We start from the raw sequence: 23,418 nt of genomic DNA, 5'->3' as shown, positions 1-23,418 counted from the left end.
AACCATAGGTATTTGTTCATATTTGTGCTGTCAAAAATCATCCTCCTTTTTTATTCATTGATGATGAAAATTTGAGCAATGCCCCTATAAAGGCGTGTAGGGGCAGATATGTTCGATATCTCATATCTGCCCCCTAAAATAAAGGAGCGGTGTGGGATATTATCGTTCTTCTTAATAGGAAATGTTTTAATGGGAAAAAAAGAAGACTATTGGTGAGGGAGTATTTATCTCCTACATTCATGACAAATTTTTGTATATCAATCTCTTTCCATTCCTTTTCTCTCGAATCTTGATAAGAAACATAAATACATTTGTTGGTTTCATTGAATCTGCTCCAAAATCACAAAGTCAAGATGTTAACTTCAGAAGCTCCTTGTCCTTAGAAAGAAAGAAAAACAATGAATATGGTAAAAGGCAAAGTAAAAAACCTTTTGATTTTGACTATGGTTCCTGTAATTTCTCCTCGTTTTTTATTTCTTTCTTTGATTATCATGATTCATGTACATACATGATACATGGTCAACCTGCATAAATTATTCTCGTATGACTCTTTTGGTTCTGTGTTTCAAACTTCCAAATTTTGACCGACTTGACCCTACAGTCAGTCGCATGTAGAGAGAATTTCTATTGGTGGAAATTCACTTTTCTTGTTCAACCACACAACCTTAAATAACATCCCATTTGACTGATAAAACTTTCCAAGAAAAGAAAACTTGAAGTATGGAAAAAGTTATTCCAATCCAAGCTCAACCTTGTAAATTTCAGTCATCAATACATAGGTCCTTTGTTTTTATGAAATTTCACAATAATAAAATATTACACAATCTTGAGGTAGCTTTCACAAAGCTTGATGTCATAATTTATAAACAAGACTTTCATATAATTCATATATGAGGAGGAGATAATTTCCAAATAAAAAGGAACCACAAAATAAAGGGAAAGATAGAGTTTACATACATGTCTCATCCCTACCTTGTACTACTTCTACCTATTAAGTAACAAGCCTTGCCAAAGCATTGAAGAGAAAACTCATCAATTGCAGGTTAGCTTTGTGGCATGCCTGTGATTCGAGCATGCAATTGAGGCTCTAATCAATTTGGAGAATTACAAAAGCTGTTACAAGTTGTGGCTGCACCAAATCCAAAATGTTAAGAGTAGCCGAGCTTAACATGCACCATATGTGCCGTCTTTCAGTCTTGATGTTATCATTTGCAACCCTTCTTCTTCCTGTGCGCATACTAGTAAAATGTAAAAGTACGCCGCCCTCTTAACTATGTGAAGAAAGGATAAACACCTTATTCATCAGATATGCTTACCTATCAATATGAAAATTTTGTTTCATAGCCTTTAAAAGTAGACCTTCCTGCCGGTTTCTTCCTGTGATACATGCTCCCAGAGAACTACTGCCTTTCAGATCAGATACTTGTGTGTTAAAGGAAAGTGAAACTCTAGCGGTCGCTCCCAATTCAAATTCTTTCAACAAAAAAAAAAAAACATACATGTTAGACCAAAACTAGAACCCTAAATACATGTTGTTAAGAGTTATAGGGATGGGGAACCATCGGATCAACCCACCTAAAGGATTCGTCTCCGAATGATTTACATTAATTTGTTGATGCTGCAACATGTCCTCCCTACAGATTTCCTTTATATGGGAATAATGTAAAAAGTTTAGTATCATTTCCTTAGCTCTGTATGCATTATTAACAAGGCCATAATTTTACCTCGGATGAGTTTGGTAGTTGAAAGGGTCCCAAGTGAGCCCGCATTGACGATTCCAACCCAAACGAGGTTTCTGAATTAACTACATTTGACATGTCTGGTACATATGACTGGTTTGCATCGGTGCATTGGTTGGAGAAATGGAACAAATTTTGTGTTGGAGATTCCTGGTTCATAAGCAGTGTGCCTGTCATGTCCAAATGCAGAGGCCTATTTTCTTCACCAAGGTCCATTCTCATCTGGGAGACTTGGACAGGTTGCAGCGCTCCAGGTAGGCACATAGGATGCAGACTCATGCCATTTCTCATTGATAACATCTGAAATGAAATGTGAATCACATCTAAATCAATCAAAACCGAACTCTCAATTTTAATTGATGCTACAATAATTAGTTCAGCTGGCATTTCTCTATTTGTTCTATGCAGAAATTCCCATACTGTTCATAGGCAAGAGTGAAAAGGAAGTTTTGAAGAAAAAGAGAGATTCTTTAAGCTGATGTAAACAGTCAATGGTGCAAAGCAATAAAAACATCACAATTTCATACAGCATTAGGGCTCCCTTGTTGGACTCAAGGAGCAAAAACTAATCACAAAGGATTAATACTTCTTAAATTTCATCTGAGCAGAGACTGTCATGTGAGACAGCATCAAGAAACTTTTTGAAAGGCGGAGCAGCAAGAAACTTTGCCACAATGTGACTCTCTTTGCTCTAGTATTGGATCCTAGTGCATTCACATGGTCCAACCATGCAAATCACGTTGGAGTTGTTTTCCTATTTCTCTTTCTTGATTTGATTTTATGATACAACCAGCAACGAAGGTCTTGGAGGAGATCTTGGGATATGACCACACAGTGTGAAATTTAATCAAAATTTTACCAGGAAGAGTATTTTGAAGCTTCACTGTACACTAAAATGCAAAGAAGAAAGCTGCATACCTGCACTTGGAGCTGAAGCTGCTTGAGGTACTCAATGGCTTCATCAAGCATTGAAGCCTTATCCGTCTGCCACATTACAAAAAGACTAATCGTTCTCTCAAAAATCAAAATGACTCAAACAAACAAAATCAAAATCAAGCATCTTGGTATGTTTAATGTACCTTATTAGAATTTGGGATAAGATTTTGCAATGCCTTCATTTTCTCATTAATCCTACTCCTCCTCCTCTGCCCAACAAACCCAACACATCAAAACCCGAAAACAACGTGGTTTCTCCGTTAAAAAAAAAAAAGAAGTAAACCCATGTTGAAAATTTCAAATCCCATAATAATTTTGGAAAGAGGTTCTCAAACTACAAAAGCCAACCTTTTCAGACATATTATGGACTTCTGCAGCTCTGCTTCTCTTTGAAGAACTTCGACCACACCCTGGCTTCCCTGCCGCCTCTTCCACCAATGCTTCAAGACCCTCCTAAATTTATAATTCCTCAACATATTAAACTTAAAAAAAAATTCATATTACCAGAAAAAAGAAAAAGAAAAACTGGAACTTTTATTCTGTGTTTCTAATTACATCTTATTATTTCAGTCAAAATACTGTTTTTCATTTGATAAAAAAATTTAAACTAAACAAAGCAAATGCATTCTGCTCCATAAACTTTGAAAAAGGTTTCATGATACTCTAATTTTCTTGTACTTTCCCCACAATTTCTCAGCAAGCAAACAGACCACAAAAAGAAAAATTCAAACTTTCAAGTCTTAAATTACCTCGCTTTCACAATCATACTCGTCCGTCTCATTCTCACTCGCTCCGAACGAAGAGGAAGACACATTGGGATTCCCCGCCGGCAAAAGCGCGGCGGAAGAATCAACGGCCGTGATCCCGTCCCCTAGGAACATGGAGTGGCACGGACGGCTGAGATGATCAGGCAGAGCAGCAACGGACGGAGACGATGAAAACAAAAACTGCGGGGCCTTGCCCGTGTGGGCCACCACCGAGGCCAGAGAACTAGACGAACGGAGCAAAATCTGCTGCAGAAAAAGAGAAATTTCGTCGGACGTCGAAGGAGGCTGAGAAGGAGCAGCAGCAGCAGCTGGAGAAACTGACGCAGAAGGTGAAGAAGAACAAGTGGCATTTTTGTAATAATGATCATAAGTATCCCCCATCACTCTCTGGTTTCTTTTTCTCCTCTGTTTTTGGTTCTGGTGTTGTTTTGAGGTTTTGGGTATGTGAGAGAGAGAGAAAGAGAGAGAGAGAGAGAGAGAGAGAGTGGGTGTGTTTGCTTTGGCTTTTAATTTGGAGTTTGACGATTTGTTGCGTCTGGGAGTGTGGCAGAGTGGGCTGGTTTGCATTTGTCTGCAGATTAAATTAAACTTAAATTAACTAACGTTAATTAAATTAAAATCAAAGCGGATGATGATAATATATAGAAGAAGAGTAGCAGTCGCACTCAGCATTGCACGTGAGGCACACTAGAGCTTTAGCTGCTGCTGCTGCTGACTATGGAAATCAAACATGTTGCAGAGTCTTCCGACTCTTCCTTCCCTAATAATCCGTACCATCTAACTTTACCCATTTTCTTAATTTTAATTGGGTTTTGGTTGGTGTTAACCAAATTGACCATGCACCCAAGTAGCTCTAAGTTTAATGGTACTTGTTCTTTTTTCTAATGTTAAAAAAAAATTCTTAATTGAATCCCCCAATTGATATTTATGTTATGGTTTCTTCTAGAAAATGAATTTTTATAGAAATATCATCTGAATTTATACCTTAGTTTCAATCTGTTATCTTAAAAAAAAATTTATGAAAAATATCATCTTAATTTTTCAAAATCCATAATTTGTCATCTGACTTTAACACCATTCATTTTTCTATCTATTTTAAGGATATTTTAGTCTTTTCATTTTCAAAAAAATAAACCTCTCTTCTCTCACCATTTCTCCCCCACCCGTCCCCAAAACACATGGCACTGGACTCCCCTTCCCCTCTTCTCTCTCTGTCCATTTTGAACTAGCTATCCATATACACATATGCAACGCACATTTGTAAATTTAATTTCACTTACTTTGCTAACAATTTGTAAAGGTGTGTTGAAAAAGAGAAAGAAGATGGAACTCTTGTCAAATGTCAAAACATGTCAGGCAAATTTGGAACTACAAAGCCGAGAGACACAACACTCAATGTCAGTGATGCCGCGTTTTGTTTAGCAATAGCCACCTATGAAGGATATGATGATCTTTGAAGGCAAAGGACCACAAGTACATCCACAAGTCTAAATTGGATTTGGACTAAAGTGGAATTGCTGATTTTTTCTTGAGTGCTTTTGTACGTAGTTTGTAGTACCAGCCCTAGATAAAATCAACAACTTTTGCCACTATCATTAGTCTTTTTTATTTATTAAAAATCAATAATAATAAAACTGAAACATGCTCTTAACAAAAAGAAAAAGGTATATATATGTCGATGTTATAGGTTCGAGTTCTAATATCTGTGTTGTGTGTGTGAGTTTAGTATATTATTATATTGCTCAATAAAAAAGGTCTTTTAAAAAAAAAAAAAAAGGCTATGCTCTTATACATTAATACCTTAAATTTTCTCTTATATCTCATCCATGTATTGTAATTTTTACATACGCATAATGTGTGTGATATTTCTGATTATATAATGAATATATGTAAAACATTGTATATATAAAGCGATGAATTTTGTCTGCATATCAAAATATTTTGAAGTTTCCAAGTGTACATTTTCTTTCGCACTCGAACTTGATCTTCCTTTATGTATATTAAATTAGTTTAGAATATCACTTTATAAAAAATAAAAAAACCCTAAATATGTAATATTTGTTACATAAAAAATCTATCGGACAATTCAACAATATTACAAAATAGAAAATCTTTACCTTAGAAAATTGAAAGAAGAAAAAAGCTAATTAGTAATTATATAACGACTGGGATTATAATTTTGTACTGGCTTAACGTTCTTTTTCACGTCAACATAATTGTTTTGTAGGTAATTAGTAAATGGGACAGACAGGGGACCAGACCACTCACATCCCTGTCGCTGTCATGTCCAAGCCAACGTCACCTTAACCAGACACAAAATAATGTAACCAAAACATTTTTCAAATATCTTTCACTCTTTCTTCATCAAGATATGTGTCTTCTTCTGATTGGGTTAGACGATACATTCTTCTACTATCCTACGTGCGGGACCACCAGAGTATCCGTGTCACCATCAACACACGTCACACACGTCGGAACAACACCTACACACATCTTTTAGTAGGCCCTGGTTTAAGATACCGACGTGTCAAGAAGATATGATGATTTGAGTACGTCGTCAACATGGTCTCCCATAAAATGAAAAGTGGTAAGATTAGTTACCCTAATGAGGCCAATCCATTTTAACTATTCACACCTCCTCGGCACGAGCGTCTTCAGTCGAAGCGCGCAAGCTTTCAAAACCGAAGCACCTTTCCAGTGTCAAGGACTCGAGCTTCGAGCAAGAAGAAAACAGACGAGGCTCTGCTTCTCCAACAAACTTAACATCACACAAAACAAGGTTCGTGAGTGTGCTAAATCGATCAACAAAAATATTATCTGCCCTGAGTTTGCATGTACGTAAGGAGAGATGCCTCAGTTTTGATCCTTCACCACTGATCGGAAGCAGATTTGTAGGAAAGTTATAACAGTCAATTGTTGTCCAATCAGTGCGCTCCGATAATTCGTCACAACTGAAGGCAAGCTCAAGGGTTTCAGTAGCCCTTGCTACAGCAAAGTTGATCCAGCCTTTGAAGTAACGAGGATGCTCGTTTCCAAAGCAGCATTGAACCTTGAAGGATTCAATCTTGGTTCCCGAGTGTGAAGCGAAGACTGCTTCTATGCTTCTTTGGAAATATCTCACATTCCTAATGGAAACCATTCCACGAGTATACGTGTTTGCGTCATTCGAAATTATGTCACGCCAATCAAATTCCAGTCTTGACTTGTGTTGTGTGCATAAATGTTCTTCCACCTTCGTGATAACTTGCTAGTGCGTATCGCATCTCTCATACTCAGCAAGTTATAAATTGTATGAAGAACATCATCAGGCAATGCACTAATGTGATCCTTGTCATTGTGGTTGGAGGTGTCAGCTGATATTCCACACACTCTTTTCATGGTTTCAATCTGATCAAGAAAATTGCAATGATATATGTTATAAGGCTAAAGTATCATTTTCACATATGCATGGTGTTATAAATCCTATATCACTGCAGAGCATCCAATTCTCACAACAAGAACAACACAAAGCCCAGGTGAATTGTCTTCTCATAGGCTACTGTGTACTCACCAGTTTAGATTAGCAAAATTAGCTAGCTCCATTTCCCTCTCCCAGTAAGACCCCTGACTGATCAACCCACGACCCGATCGAGCAAGAAAAGGAGATTGAATCCATTAAGCAAAACAATATACATTGACAACGAAATCCTCAATCAAGAAAGAAAAACAGAAGATCAGCTACAAGAACAACATATACATTAACAAAAATCATCAATCAACTTAGAAAGGCAAAGGTCACCTCAGATCTAATGATACAGAAATTAGATAAAAATAATATTCATAGAATTAAAGTTGAGGAAAGGCGTTATACCAGCTCTGGTTTCAGAAGTGGTTAAGTTGAGACGAGAAATGATTGATGCCTAGCTAAAATCTGTTTCTTTGATGTCTCTCTCCCTTTGTTTTCTCCGACGTCTCTATCGATGTCTCCCTTTGTTTCTGTTGTTTGTCTGAAACCAAGTGAAAGGGAAGAGCGGTTTATATGTAAGAGTGGACTGCAAAGCAACTCACACTGACACATTGTATGAGCCTCGTGTCAGGCTGTCAGCTCCATCTCAAATTCCCAGTGGATGCATCCACCTCAGCTATCTCATATTTTTCCCTTTCCAGATTCGTCTTAGTTGGTTCCAAATTTCCTGAATGTAACGCATTTTACTTGCCTGTATATCTGATTTTGATTAATCTTATTGAGATATATTGTTTTTTTCTTGACATTTAGTCCACTTTTTCTGGCTCACCAAAGCGGGCACATGGAACAATATTACTCTTCTGCCTTGAGCATAGCTAGGTTATTATTGTATTTCTTTACGGGGTTTTGGCTCTTCACCCCCTTGGTGTATTATTTTTTCTCCTTTTTAAAGTAATAATATAGGGGGATGGGCGGGGGCTCCCGAAAGTATAGGTCCCTTCTCCTTCGGGATTGAGGATGAATGCTTGCATCCTGTGACCTTCATTGAGGAGCTAATCTCGCCTAATCCTATAATAATAATAATAATAATAATAATAAAAGTTAAATAAATGACTGTAATTCAAAGGTCTAGTTGGAAATGAAATCATTTCAATGGTCAAGAATGACTGTTATTTCCGCTATTTCAGTGAAAACAGCCAACGCAGTCTTCAAAGCACAATCTTTCTTGTCCAAAGCACCATTCCAATGTCAAAGACTCAACTTTGGACCAAGAAGAAACATACGCACGCGGCTCTACATCTCCAGCCAGCTTCTATGATGTCCTCAAGTTATTGATATGTAATGATCCTGTGTTAGATGTAGAAATTGAATTGTAATATTTATTGTTTTGTACCTTCTAATTGGAAATTGACAATATATTTAAACAGTCGGAAAAACTTTTTATATTTGAAGTACAATAGCAATATTAAATATGAAAACAAGAACCCTGTCCTCATAGTTAAACTGTTGACATTTGAAGAGTAAAGATCCAAAATCACAACTACAAATCAATGTATCTGAAATGTAAGTCTAAAAATGCTCTACCTTTGTTGAATTGTATAAGCTCGAGAAATTTTTTTATGTTCCGAGTACACCTAGTTCTTTACTCACATTTGGCCACAACCAGAGTGTGGTAATGAGGATTAATAAGGTTCTCCAACCAAGCATAAAAACTACGCACATTAATCCGCTTCAGCATTAAATGGACATCCTTCAGATTGGGAACCCTTCCCAATCTTAATTGTAGTTCTGCGTGGTCTCCAATACAATGAAAAGTGGTAAGATTGATGACACTAATTAGGCGAATCAATCTCAACCCTTCGCATCTCTTCACCACCAACATTTTCAAACAATCAAGTTTGTCAAAGTGCAAGCTTTCGAAACCATAGCACCGTTCCAATGTCAAAGACTCAAGCTTCGAACAAGAAGAAAACATGCTAGGCTCTACTCTTCCAACAAACTTGGCATCACACAAAACTAGACTCGTGAGTGTGCTAAATCGATCAGTGAATATATTATCTAGCCTCAGCTTGCATGTACGTAGGGAGAGATGCCTCAGATTTGATCCTTCACCACTCGGAAGCAGATGAGTAGGAAAGTTATAGTAGTCAATGGCTATCCAATCCGTGCGCTCAGATAATTCGTCACAACTGAAGGCAAGGTCAAGGTTTCTAACCCCCTTTGCTATAGCAAAATTGATCCAGCCTTTGAAGTAACGAGGATGCTCGTTTCCAAAGCAACATTGAACCTTGAAAGATTCAAGCTTGGTGCCCAAGTATGAAGCTAAGATTGCTTCAATGCTTCTTTGGAAATTTCTTACATTCCTAATGGCAACGTTTCCACGAGTATATGTGTTCGCATCATTCGAAATGATGTCTCGCCAATCAAATTCCAATGTTGACTTGTGTGCATAAATGTTCTTCCACCTGCGTGATAATGTGCTAGTGTGTATAGCATCCCTTATACTTAGCAGGTCAACAATTGAACAAAGAACATCATTGGGCAATGCACTAATACGATCCTTGCCATTGTCGTTGGAGGTGTCATCTGATATCCCACGCACTCTTTTCATGATTTCAGACTGATCAAGAAATTCTCTTATGTCATTCATCCCAAAATCAATTAGTAAGAAGTGAAGAGGTGCAAGAAATTATATATTATGATGATACAAGACTAAACTATCACATAAACATGTAGTTATAAATCCTTAATCACCGTAGAGCATCCAATTCTCAACTAATCTACTCCGAACAGACGAGAACAACACAAAGCCCTAATGAACTGTGTTCTCACAGGCTTCTCCACTCGAACACAACAAATGATTAACAACAAAGCCCCCGAAGACATTATATATTATTTAAGGCTCTAAGTTCTATGTGAGACTCTCACTCTCATAGATGGACTAGAAAGACCTAATCTTAAAAAAAACGAAAAAAAAAAGGTGTGTAGAATGAGTTTATGTATGTCTTAAGAAGACTTTGTTTTGCCCGAGAGATAGACGAGAAAGATAGCCAACAAACATTATTTGTTTTATATCCTGGTCACAGAATTATATAATCAAATATGAAAAATCAACCACCCAAAATCTTCCCCTATTTTATTTTGTTTTATATCCAATTTAAATCCAAAAAAAATTCCCCATTTCAGCCTAGCAAACTATCTCCATGTCCCCCTCCCAAAAAGACTCCCTGACTGACCAATCTGCCACCCAAGCAAGAAAAGCAGATTTAATTCCTTAAGCAAAACAATTACCAACAACAACATATACATTAACAAGAAATCCCAAACAAGAGGGAGAAACTCAGATCAGCTAAAAGAACCAACATATACATTAACAAAAATCATCAATCAACCCAGAAAGGCATAGGTCACCTCAGATCTAATGATACAGAAATTAGATAATAATAATAATATTCAGAGAATTAAAGTTGAGGAAAGGCGTTATACCAGCTCTGGTTTCAGAAGTGGTTAAGGTGAGACGAGAAAGGGTTGCTAATGTGTTTCTCTGATCTCTCTCTTTCTCTCTCTCTCTCTCTCCCCTTGATTCTCTTGTTTGTCTGAAAAGGGAAGAGCGGTTTATATGTAAGAGTGGACTGCAAAGCAACTCACACTGACGCATTGTGTGAGCCTAGTGTCAGGCTGTCAGCACTATCTTATATTTTTTCCCCTTTCAGATTCATCTTAGTTACGTTGGTTCCAAATTTCCTTATTGTAACGCATTTTACTTGCCTGGATATCTGACTTTGATTATTTTGATTAATCTTATTGAACTATATTGTCTTTTTCTTGAAGAGAGTCCATTTTTTCTGGCTCACCGAAGCGTGCATATGGAACAATATTACTCTTCTGCCTTGAGCCTAGCTAGCTAGGTTATTCAGAGGGAACTTCCTGACCTAATTTAACACTGGGATAATGCTTAGATCACAATGGGAAGAAATGACTGGACTTATTAAATCATGGATAAAATGACTTGACATATATATTTTTTAATTTATATGTAATTTTTTTTAAAAGTTGGCTATACTGTATATATGAAAAGATTATAGAGTCATATTGTATTTTCACGTGAGTCGGTGATATTACCATATAAAATCTGTCACGTGTCCTTTTTGAAAAGAAAATTAATTTTTTTCACAATTGGACTTTGTCTTCCAATTTTACCCTAAATAAAATTGAAAAACTGAAAAAGAAAACAAGAAGCAGATTGTAGCAGTTTCCCACCTTGATCCCGTCGGCAATCTGCCTTGCACTGTCGTCCCTTGGCTGCAGTCCCCCTCCAATAATGCCAACATCAAACAACACCACAGGGGCGAAGCCACATTGGGACCAGTGTGGTCCCGGGCCCTCACTCAATTTTTTTAAAATATTTTAAAAGTAATATACTGTTATGTATTTTTATATTATATTATTTCAAATACTTTACGTTTTGATAAGTATCCACATGTGTTATGACGGACCTATTAAGGCACAAGGAGGTGCTTCAAATTGCCTCTTTACTCAGTTGGTAATGGTGCACTCCAGTCAAAAGGAGGTGTGACCTTATTTCCATGTCTTTGTCTTTTTACTTTCATTTATTTTTATATTACTCCATTTACTTAAGTTTACAATGTAAATGAGGAAGTACCCCCTTATTTGGATTCAAATAAAAATACTAGAAAATCAAATTCTCACTAAATCAAAATATGAAAAATCGGTTTTAGTGCAAAATACGATTTAGGCTAAAAATGATGGTTCATTAAGTCAATATATACTTCATACTAAACTCCCAAAAAATCAAGTTTTCTTATTTGATGTGTAAGGAATAAAAGCCGCTAAAAATTATCTTGAGAAAATGATTATTATGAAAAACCAATTTTCATACTTAGTCAATATTTTTTCACGTATGATATGAATGCATGAAGGCACCTAAGATTTTTTTTAGTTTGTGAAATTTTGATTTTTACTTTCTATTGGGTTTAATGGTGGGAGAGCTTTAAAGATATTTGCTAAATCGCTACTCTTTGTCTATCTCTTGCAATTTTTCTTGCTCAGAATGTATTGTCTATCCCTTTGTCAAGGACAATTATGATTATAACCAATAAGCAATATAATTCTTGACATACATATATATATATATATATACTATTTTTCGTATGTATTGTGAGTTCGTAATTTTGATTCTTTATAATTTATAAGAGGCCCTCACACACATAAAATCTTGACTTCGCCACTGCAACACCACCCAAAAAGTGGTTGAAAAAATTAACCAAAAAAACCCATTTACTTGGTTGCCACATCAATAATTACCCTTCTTTCACTAGGGTGTTGTGTCATAGGAGATACTCTTGAAGATTTCTGGTTTTACACTGATTTTCAAGGTATCTGGCTTTTTCTTAATAGGTTTAACTTTTCACCGATAATGGGAGGAGCGCCTCGTAGCTTCGGGGTAGAGTGCATTTGGTTGATTTGGTCTGGGAGTCGGGACGAAGCTTTCTGCTTGACCAACAACCTCCTCACTCAGAAACATCTGCATCATCAGGTGATGAGGCTATTTTGCTTCAAAAATTACCAAAAAACTACGAAGTGATGAGGCTAATATGGACAATCCAAACAAATTTAACAGTCCAGATGGAAATAAAAAAAGGAAAAAAGTTTACAATAATTAAAATAGGCTTTTTAAGTCAGCCAACAAACCAATAATTAACCTTTGCCTTGAAAACAACTATTTCTGAAAATACTACGAACTTCACGTCCCTACATTCCTTGTGAGGGATCATGACATGGTTCTAAAACATATCTCACATTCGATTAAATTGGCAGCCAATTAAGCCTGAAAACTAAGAACAATGTATACCTAATGGCTTCTGATCCCGAATGGCAGCAAGAGCAAGCTGGTGGGCACAAGGAAATTGGCCACAAGAGTCTCTTAGAGAGCGATGCTCTTTACCAAGTATATATATTTACATATTTGATGTCCTTAACTAATATTTTTCATTGCATTTTATTTTTCTTGCTCTTTGATTTGTTTTTGTTTGCTTTAATTGACAGTACATACTTGAAACCAGTGTGTACCCAAGAGAGCCTGAACCCATGAAATCGCTCCGCGAGTTGACAGCAAAACACCCTTGGTAAGGTTGCGGCTTATCATATATTGTGTACATACGTTTTGGGTTTGTAAGAACTGAAATTTTGTTTCTTTTATGACAGAAAAGGAATGTCATGGCCACCTCACCTGATGAAGGACAGTTGTTGAGTATGCTTCTCAAACACTATGGAAATTGGCGTTTATATTGGTTACTCTTTGCTTTCTACCCTGGGTCTTCCCCAAGATGGAAAGGTCAACAACAACAATGCTAGCTAGCATTTAATAACAAAAAAATCAACGATATTGTTATCGTTTACAAAAATAATGAGCAATGTTCTCTTAGACTTTCTGATCCGTGTTTATGTAAATTTGGATTGTTGATCAAGTTGATTCTTGCTTGAACATGTGGTCCAAATTTACAGTTTGACAACATAAATAAATCTGCCAAGAAAACATTATCCAGAAAACAATATAGCACACCAAGATTTTGAGATCATCTCAACTTGTTAGATTATATATGGATGGGTGAGATACACATTATATGGCATGCATCTCAGCTATAGATATGTATGCATTATGCCTCATATATAATAACCTTTCCATCCATGATATTCATGAATATAATGATTTTAGATATTGAGATGGTTTGAGTATAATGATTTCAGATATTGGCAATGGACATCAACCGTGAGAATTACGAACTAGGTTTGCCCATTATTCAAAACGCCGGCGTTTCTCACAAGATTGACTTCAGAGAAGGATTGAAGATGTAAGTAGGTCCATAACCGCCTATCTAATTAGCTGAAAACTTGATGCTGACTTGTGATTAAAAATTGTAATTAACCTTAATTACTACTGCAGAGAAAATATCATGGAACGTTTGATTTCATTTTCGTGGATGCTGACAAGGATAATTACTTGAACTACCACAAGAGGATCATTGAGCTTGAGAAGGATGGGGGAGTGATTGGCCACGACAACACCCTTTGGAATGCGTCTGTGGTGGCCCCACCTGATGCACCATTGATGAACTACGTTAGGTTTGATAGGGACTTCGTGTTGGAGCTCAAACATGGCTCTTACTGTTGATCCAAGGATTGAGATTTGCCAGCTTCCTGTGGGTGATGGGATTACCTTGTGCCGCCGCATCAGCTGAACAACCCACTCTACTGAGACTTGAGATCAATGTCTCTTTCATCAAAGGACAATCTGAGTTCAAATCTCATACTCTATCGTTGCCAATTTCGATTCGAAAAAGAAAAAGATTGTTGTCAAATAAAATTAAATAAATAAAAACTACATACATTTTTGTTTGTTTGTGATACCATGCATGTATGATGATGCCATGAGAGACAATTACACAAATGATATGATTGATTGAAATGCATGTATAATGATGTGTTACCAACATTGCATGAACAATTACACATGTATGCTGTGAATTTTTCTCAACTCTCACCATACCAAGGGGTTTATAATTTGAGTAATTAGAGTTGATTGATTATGGATTCGGACTAAAATTGGTTAGAATTGGAGAGTTTGGTTAAGATTTGACATGCATTTTATAGTGATGACCTTATCTAAGGTCCTTAGATAAAACCTTATCTCTTAATCATTAAATAAATTTGATTAATCATTGAATTAAATTGATTAATTTTATCCAACTATGACCTCGTTACAGAATGACTCAACCTTTTACATGTACTCGGGGCAGCCCAAATTTCTTTGACCCAATTAGATCCGTTGTATATAGGCGCAAATGTCCAATCCAAGGCTCAACAAGGAGATAGAGAAGCCAGAATGAGCAACCACGTGGCTAGAATTGAATGGAGGAAATTACAGTGACAAACATTTTTCTTCTATTTCCTTGACGTTTTTCATGTAACGGCACCGATAGACGATGAGTGCACGAAAAGTACATGAAAAGCATGGACGTGGACAACTAAACCCAGAGAGATAATCCAGCACATGATTAAAATATACGCAAAGCGGTGTGAAAAAAATAATAAAAAATGGAGAATCTGAATCATGAAAATAAGGTAAAATAAGAGGCCGGATTCCATAAGAACACACCCCACCAAAAAAGAAAAGTAAAATATAAACCAATGCTATTATAATATTTGCTATTTTTTAAATTGAGAAATAATTGACCGCAGTGTTAAACTTGAGAATGATGACTATCTGAAAATGAGAAAAATAGTGACTTAAAACCTAAAAGAATAAGAAAGAGTTTGTATGATGATTATTTTGGCGTGTCAATAATAATTATATTTTTTTTGTATTTGTTTATTTATTTTTAGTAATTCTGTAAATATTTCACGTGTTTCTATTTATGAGCAATATTTCTTATTTTAGCAAAGGTCTCACTAGTGTAGTGGTTTAAAGTAATTGCTTCTTTAGGCAAGGTTCTAGATTTGAGTTTTAATATCTGTGCAGTGTATAGGTTCTAAAAAAAAAATTATTAGTTTAATATTTTAAATACGGCTATATCAACTGTTATTGGTTGTCCAAAATTTGCAACCTATACTAAATTAATAAACATAATTGTATCATTTTAGTACCATGCAATGAAATTTAATAAGCTGTTTATAAATAAATAAATAAATAAAGAAAAAGAAGATGATTATGAGAAGAGACATAGAGGCATCACGTGTGCACTCATCCGAGTCCTTAATTATCAGAGAGAGAAGGAGAGAGGAGGAGGGGGGGCGCTTGATTAATTCTTTGGGAAAAATGACGAAAACATGAGCACATCTTGTCCAGCTTTCCATTTATTTATGGTCTGCTGGGAAAAAAAAAAGTACATGTAACTTTTCTCTATTTACGAGTCTACGACTTTTTTCAAGGTTCAACGTGATCACAACAAAAGCTGAGACTTTGAGAGCCCAAAAATCATTTTGGACTAACAATCTCTTTTTCGTGGGGTTGAAAACACTTGGGATGGTGGGTGAGGCCGAGATTGATCGGTTGCCAATAGACCTCCTGGCTCATATATTTGTTCTGATCACTTCCTTCACTGATTTAGCCCAGTAAGTTGTTCATTTCTTTTCCTTATTATATATCATCATCCTGATTGTTTTCAATTTTCCTTTTTATTTTATTTCTGGGTTGTTGTTTTTGTTGTTGATTTGGGTTTATTTGTGTGAATTTGTGAAGGGCAAGCAGTGTGTGCCGGAAATGGAAACAAGGGGTGAAGCAGTCTATGGGTCGCAGAGAGAGTTTGAGCTTTTCTGGGTGGAAGATGGACGATGACTCCACTGCACGTCTGGTTCGCTATGCTTACTGCCTCAAAGAGCTCGACATGTATGACTTCTATCTCTGTTTTTTTATTACATGAGATAGTCTAAACTACAAGGAAAAAAGATTTCTCACTCAAACTTGAAACCTCTAGTTTGCAAAATTCAAGGCCTTTGCCACTAACCCGTTGGCATTTTCTCGCTGTTTTTAGTAGGTTTCTTATGTGTTTAATTCTTCATAGTTTGATTCTTTTTTATTCTTTTTTTAATGTCTGCTCTTTTTAAGTGGTTGAGGACATCTTGAAAAGCAAAAGTTTCGGAATTTATCCATTTTCTTATTCTTTGGAGCTCTAAGTGACAAAATTACAATTTATACTCCACATATGTATGTAATGTACTTTTTAGAGTCAGAAAGACTGAAAAGTAAAAACCCACATATTATTTTCTGGGGTTATTCTGAAAGCTTCAAATTTCTGTTACTTTTATTGGTTTTAAATAATAGATCTGCAAGTGTTTAGAGTTTACAGCACAAACTGCATTGCATGGGTGAAGTGAACATACTGAAATTCAGGAAAAATACTTACAATAAGAGATAATGGGCTCTGAACTGTAAGGGGTAAATCAGATGTGCATGAGTGCTTCGTATCTGAACATAATCCAAGGTTGCGGAGATGTATGAGGTTTGTTGGGTATGTAAGATTCATAAAGCGGCGTATGTCTTATTAACAAGAACATGAAGGTCTTAGGATGAAATTCAAGATTTCCTAGCCCAATGTGATGTGTCTGGGTTGGGATGCATATTCTCATTCAGAACTCAGTAGTTCAATCACTTCTGTGAAGATTAGGTTTTACTCGAGAAAAAAGTTCTCTGCATTGGAAGTGTTCTTCCTTTTTCGGGTTAGTACCACTACTAACCCATGACTCTGCACCTAATGCCGGGTTTAGCAACACAAAAGATGTAATCGTTCTGTACGTTTCCAGCTTTTTCTTTTCCATCAGATTTGAGTCTGGTTACAAGCATTTGATTTAGATATCTGGTGTCATGTATAGCAGCATTTGGTAGGAAATGACCAATGCCATATATGTGCATCAATATTGAAGATGTAAACTTTTTTTTTTCTTTTTTTTTTGTTTTTTGTTTTTTTGTGATTTCTCTCCTTGTATACTCAGTTCGAGGAGCCGTTGGGGTTGCCAGATAAGTGACAGCGGATTGTACAGAATTTCTTTGGCGAAGTGTATCAGCAGTTTAACATCCATATCCTTATGGGGCATTACAGGGATCACAGATAAAGGTGTTGGTCAGCTGGTATGTGATAATCTTCTTTCTGAGCACAAACCCGCTTGAGCAGTTCATGATATAAGTTTGATTGAGTGCTTTTGCTTAGATCAGATTCGCATTTGACTTTACTTTCCATCAGATATCAAGAGCTAATTCCTTGCAGCACCTGAATATTGGTGGTACCTTTATCACAGATGAATCATTACATGCCATTGCTGATAGCTGTCCACACTTAAAGGTAAGCTGTTAAGTGAAATTAGAATCTGGGTTTTCATTTTGTGCCACAATGTTCAGAACCCCCAGTTTTGTTCAGATGCATGTCCTCGCCTTCCTGTTCCATTAATCCATATCTATCAGGCATTAGAGTAGGCCATTCTCCCAAATGAATTTTATGGAATCTGTTTGTTCTGTAGATGGTTGCCAATTTCTAAACCTGCGTGTGTATTGTTTATCTCCAGACTATTGTCTTGTGGAGCTGCCGTCATGTAACCGAGAATGGCCTTCTTGTTCTTGTAAATAGTTGCCGCAAGCTTGAGTCCATCAATTTATGGGGGACCAGAGTTCCCGTGGACTGCTTCATTGCTTTGCTTACTATCAGTCCGGCGCTAAAGATAAAACCCGTTGGACTGCTATTAAACGTTGATGCTTCGATGTTGCCGGTTGTATAAGCTGCTCATTCGTATAGTTGCTTTCTACCTTGCCGTATATATTTTCTTTCTTCAGCTCAATGTCCTAGATGGGAAGTTTGAGGTTTATTTATCAGCTCATTAACCGCAGGTTGTTCTCTTAATCTCTTGTTCTGTATATAATTCACATGAATCACATCCACCGGTATTATTTTGTGCAAGGTGTGAATAAAGGTTGAAATGATTCAAAGAAGATGAAGTAAAGAGTACATTCTATGATTGAAACTAGACCATCCGCAGGCTGAATGTTGAATCTGAGTGAGTACTGCGTAAAGATGAAGTAAAGACCTAAATCCCGCTTCCGTTTTACGATATTGACATCGAAATAAAAAAGGAAATGAAAGAGAACAGGACCTAATTAATAGTGGGAAATGCAAACCAAAGAAATACAACAATTAGGAAATCCTACCAAAGAAATACAACAATTAGGAAATCCTAGTATTGAGAATACGAGAATACGAGCACTTCTACAAATGCTAGGCCATACAATCCCCTATTCATACTACGCACACGCCATGCCCTAACAAAAGACCTGAAAACGCAAAAGAAACATGTTATTACTCAATGCAATGTTTGATTGTGATAAAAATATGCGTATTCCACAGTATACACAAATCAAACGTATAAAAGACAGACCAAACTCATTACGAATGTCAAAATGTGTATAAAACCAAAAGGAGTGATGTCTATTTAAAAAAGCAGTAACCCAGTGAACTCTTGACCACCAACCGTATGTAACAAAGTAAGAAATAGAAATGAAGTTGATATGTACTACTGGGATATCCGTATTGAGCTTCTAAGGTAAAAGGTGAAATATATACGGTGCAATTGTCAACATATAGTCATGTCACGAGGAAGGCTACATACCTGAACTGATTCCTGGTACATTCTTGGTCCTTCACGGTCACTATCTACTGCCGATGCCTCTGCAACTCCATAATTCTTGTCCCAATAGAATCAGAAAAGTTTTTCATTTACAATCCATATGTCATTACTCTACCAACAACAGAACCACTACTTGACCTTCCACTCAACTAGGCAGGGCGTAACTGTTATCACTCTAAATTTTAGTATGACATAAAAGAAGCACCCCAAGAAGTAACTCACTAATGAACTATCTAGTATTTAGACGTTGCAGTCATAACCAAAATGCCATCAATGGAATATAAAACATAAAGACAACCAAGCGATTCGGAGAATAGACTGTTGACGCAGATTTTGCAAACTGAACAGAGCCAGTAAAGCTTCCTGCATTATTGGTCACTGGACTTCTAGTTGGTATAGAAACATTCTTGCAAGATCCAAAAGGTGCTCCAGCCTGTGAAAACCCCACAGTAGAGTGTTTTCTTACAATTATTACTACAAAAATTGGAGTGTCACAAGAGTATAGGTAGATCAGTAGAACCACCCTAAATTGGCCTTTGATAAGTCAAGATTTAAAACAGAGAATCCAGAAAGTCTTGGAATAATAAGATGTTGAATCAAGTTCAACTCCAACATACGTTGCATAACATTTCAGTGTTGGGGCAAAAATGGACATGTAAAGATCATAATTCTTGACCTTGAAAAATATTCTCATCAAAATGATATAAAACCTTTCAATCTTACCCGGACACAAAAAATACTACTTGGAAGCAGAAAGAAAGGAGAAGGAAAAGGAATACATTCGAATCAGTAATTAGTCTTAGACATGTAGACCATTTCTAGATTCAGATAGGTACCTATAATTAAGTTGACGTAAAATTATATAAAATAAAAAAAACTCTGACATTTTGTACAAACAATATTTTTAGTTTTAGACAGATAAGAAATGTTAGAAAATTTGGTGAGTTGTTGGACATATTGTTAAGGTTGGAGAGAGTCAGAATCAGGCCACAAGACTTTTTTACCACTGGTTTGGATGGTAAAAAACAATAGAGAAGTTCACAAAGAACAAAAATGAAATATGGAAACCAGTACTACAAACAAACCTGGCAGGCACTGACAGTACTACACCCACAAAGTGTCCGGCCATTCATTCTATCAACAGCATCAAACACACCTACTCCATCACTCCTCTGCATTAATATCATTTTATGCTAGTTAAATGCCTAGTTGCATGATGTTTTAGTATTTACTTCTTCCTTCGCTAAAATTTCCATACCATGTAAAAGTTGACTGCCAAAAAATTTGGCATCGCCCCTGCTGCTTTGTAACAGGTACCAACCATCTCCTCAAGTGAAGTTGAATGCTCCTTGCAAGCTTCAGCTTCAACTGGATATGTTGGGAAATAATTTTGGAAGAAAAGAGACGCACTTTTTGAATTAAGTGGCTTTGATTCTTTTCTCTTTGGGCATGAGCCTGGTTTCACCCCAGGATCTCCAGCTGAAACCCAGTAAGCATTCAGCTGTTAACTATACAATTCAAATATAATTTGAAGGGAAGATGGTATTTCATATATGATTACTTACATTCGTTTTCCACCATATACTTCCATTGATAAGCTATTCCTTCTAGTGCTTCCTTTGAACCATCAGAGGTGAAAACAAGAAGCCGGTGGTTCTCTTGCACCATCTCAGTCACAGTGGGCCAATCTTCACCCTTCCTCGGCATTTTGGATACAGGAAACCAATATTTGTCTAACCCAGCCTTAGTAAATAATGTTGTTAATCCTTTTGGAGCTTTCACATAGTCCTCCAGTATAATGGTCACAATCTCTGTTGGGTTCTGACTTAAAAATGCTTCCACTTCCGTCAAAGTGTTAATTGCAGGTTGCTGTGAACAACCCAATGCACACATTATAAACAGCCTCTCAAAACTATAACCATAGAATTCACATAATAAGTGTTAAGTTGACAAGATGGAAGAGAGATTACAAATGCAGTGAAGTTGAAACATTGCCTCTGAAAAGAATGGCAAAGCCAGATATCATTCTCGAAATCGTACACATCCAACATCAGTCCCCTCACTCCATTCTAAAAACAGTATCACACAAGTTAAGACAGAGGTTTGTATAATTAAGGAATAAAAGATGCAATCACAGATAATTTCATTCTAATATTAAATTCCAAGAAACAAAGTAAAAGAAACGAATAACATTCCAAACGTATCATACTCTGCTGTTTTCAGTGACTTGATGGTTTTGTTTTTAAGAAACTACAGAAACAGAAACCGTAAAGTTCAATTCTCATCTCCTTAGTTTCTCCTCAAACTCTTAGAAACCAAAACTGGCATAAAGAGAACTGAAAGCACATACCCTTAACTGATTAGTAACTGTGTCTTCTTGATTGTAAAATGTCAGTCTTTGAACACCAGGCAAAGGCGGTGCATCAACGATGCTGAAAGAGTTATGAGTCACCAACCATGTGTACTTGTTGAAAGGCAACCCATTAATCTACAACATCAAGAAATTGCAAAAAACTACTCAGACCCATGATCAAATTCATTCAAAGAAAAAATGGGCCGACAACAATTTCTTGAATTTTGCTCAAAATAGCTCAAATCCATCACAAATGTACGAATTTAAAGTCCAAAAAGCTTACAATTGAAGTGGGTGCGATTGCTTGGCCTCTGGTACAGACGGGTTGATTCTTGCCCGAAGCAGGGCAGTTGCCACAGTAAAGACCTGGCCCACAGTCTGTGGCTGCTGCACAAGCTTCTAGAACCTGTAAATTATAGAACTTTCAGCTCAAATTCAGAGAGAAAATGCGAAATTGTACAGATCTTGAGCAATAAAATGGGGAAAGTAAAGAGAGAAACCTGGCAAGCGCCATTGGAGCAAGCAGCGGAAATGGTGACCAGGACTGAGAAGAGTAACAGAGAGAGGTAACCAGCTGATGAGGCCCTGCATAAGCCACGGTGGTCTGCGGAGCACGGTAGCATGGCAATTTGCTTATGCAAGGAGCTCCAGAAAGCCACCGCCCAGAGAGAGAGAGAGGAACTGAGGCAGTCTCGGACACAAAGCAAAAGAGAGAATTTTTACTGTTGAGGGAGGGTGACAAGTTTTTGTGTCTTAAACGCGGGCTTTATCACCTTTAATTTTTCTCTCTTGTTTTTAAGGAAAAAAGGCAGCACTTTTTTTTTATCTGCCAAGGTTCCATTGCTAACCCTCGTCGTTTTCCTTTGTTTATTATTGTTATTTACAGATGTTAAATTTATATTTAATGGAACAAATTGACATTTTCCTACCTAAAATCCCTCAATTCACCTGGTATGTCAAATAAATATATTACTTTATTGTGTGCTTTCTTTTGTGTTGATACACCTAAACCCTTCAATAAACAATGGGGAAAAAAATATATTGGACGCTACCTTTTCATGCTCTCTAAATTGGTATATCTAGTCAGAATTTATGTCTTTTTTTTGGATGTTTTGTTGTCTAATTTTAACATTATCCACTCTATTATAGATTTTACTCATTGGTTGGAGATGCTTTAAAATTAAGTTATTTTTCCGACTTATGAGTTTTAATTCATATGATTGAATGCGATTTCAGAATAACTTATTTGTAAAAAATGTTTCTATTTTTTCTCCTAATAAGTGATCATGTAACTAGCACGTGAGTATATATTGCAAGAGGAAAGATGTATACACAAGTTTCTCCGATTAAATGAGAAATTACTAACATAAATTAGTCTGTAGGCTTTTTTTTTTATTTATAAATAATTTAAACACTAGCAGTAATTATAGTGCCAAAAAACCCTAGCCCCCTTTCTCCCAAAAAACACTCTTAGAGCCTTTTCCACCTTGAGGGGGGAAGAAGTTGTTCTTCCCCCCTCTCCTCTCTTCTCTTCCTCTCTTCCTCCTTTCACCTCTTCCCCCATTTTCAAAGACAAAGGGTTTTCCTTATTTGTCTTAATTTTGTTATGATTTTCATCCAACCATTACTGGCGGTTGCGGCTCAGCATCGGATCTTCACCTGCATTTCGGCGTCAGATCTCTACCACAATCTTTTTTGCAATTTCTTTATGTTTAGAATAAGTTGCAGAGACTCTTTGGGTTCTCTGTGTAGTTTTCACCTCTCCTTTTGTGAGAATTTTTCATCTCTCCTTTGTGAGAGTTTTTCATCTCTCCTTGGTGAGAGTTTTATTTGTATTGTTATGGCTTAGTTTTTTCAAGCTTTATCTCTTTTTTATTATTCTAAGTTTGCAATCTTAGTTGGGATGCCTATGCCAGAGTTTCTTCGATCTTGCCTGATCATTGGTGGAGATATACCTGATTTTCTTAATTTTGATATTAGACCGCTCCG

At 36.5% G+C, this 23,418-nt stretch overlaps 4 protein-coding genes and 1 pseudogene across 5 annotated transcripts; 2 read left to right on the top strand and 3 right to left on the bottom strand.

Moving 5' to 3' along the window:
- On the bottom strand, window positions 704-4,061 carry LOC18770016 (transcription factor SPATULA). Of its 2 annotated transcripts, XM_020568614.1 has the most exons (8): window positions 3,425-4,049; window positions 3,024-3,128; window positions 2,819-2,884; window positions 2,658-2,723; window positions 1,725-2,039; window positions 1,576-1,645; window positions 1,317-1,473; window positions 704-1,227 (listed from the first exon to the last, which is right to left on the bottom strand). In XM_020568614.1, the coding sequence occupies exons 1-8, from the start codon at window positions 4,007-4,009 to the stop codon at window positions 1,206-1,208; spliced, it is 1,386 nt and encodes a 461-aa protein (XP_020424203.1). In that variant the 5' UTR covers window positions 4,010-4,049; the 3' UTR covers window positions 704-1,205. The 2 variants fall into 2 exon arrangements, with proteins under 2 accessions (XP_020424203.1, XP_007204562.2); XM_007204500.2 differs by lacking the exons at window positions 704-1,227; window positions 1,576-1,645 and having other exon boundaries at window positions 1,316-1,473; window positions 3,425-4,061.
- Window positions 8,530-9,537, bottom strand: LOC109950406 (putative F-box protein At1g49610). Its single transcript, XM_020569000.1, has one exon. The coding sequence runs from the start codon at window positions 9,535-9,537 to the stop codon at window positions 8,530-8,532; it is 1,008 nt and encodes a 335-aa protein (XP_020424589.1).
- Window positions 12,763-14,146, top strand: LOC18769595 (annotated as a pseudogene).
- On the top strand, window positions 15,612-18,384 carry LOC18771898 (F-box protein At5g67140). The gene is made up of 5 exons (XM_007202472.2): window positions 15,612-16,019; window positions 16,147-16,293; window positions 17,397-17,532; window positions 17,645-17,743; window positions 17,964-18,384. The coding sequence occupies exons 1-5, from the start codon at window positions 15,931-15,933 to the stop codon at window positions 18,171-18,173; spliced, it is 681 nt and encodes a 226-aa protein (XP_007202534.1). The 5' UTR covers window positions 15,612-15,930; the 3' UTR covers window positions 18,174-18,384.
- LOC18771669 (PI-PLC X domain-containing protein At5g67130) lies at window positions 18,530-22,263 on the bottom strand. The gene is made up of 9 exons (XM_020568195.1): window positions 21,930-22,263; window positions 21,713-21,835; window positions 21,427-21,564; window positions 21,047-21,145; window positions 20,642-20,945; window positions 20,335-20,555; window positions 20,162-20,248; window positions 19,059-19,509; window positions 18,530-18,723 (listed from the first exon to the last, which is right to left on the bottom strand). The coding sequence occupies exons 1-8, from the start codon at window positions 22,050-22,052 to the stop codon at window positions 19,330-19,332; spliced, it is 1,275 nt and encodes a 424-aa protein (XP_020423784.1). The 5' UTR covers window positions 22,053-22,263; the 3' UTR covers window positions 18,530-18,723; window positions 19,059-19,329.

This window comes from Prunus persica, chromosome G7 (assembly GCF_000346465.2).
Source record: "Prunus persica cultivar Lovell chromosome G7, Prunus_persica_NCBIv2, whole genome shotgun sequence".
NCBI classification, from domain to species: Eukaryota; Viridiplantae; Streptophyta; class Magnoliopsida; order Rosales; family Rosaceae; genus Prunus; species Prunus persica.
Note: the sequence above shows the minus strand (reverse complement) of the source record. Positions and strands in the feature narration are given on the sequence as shown.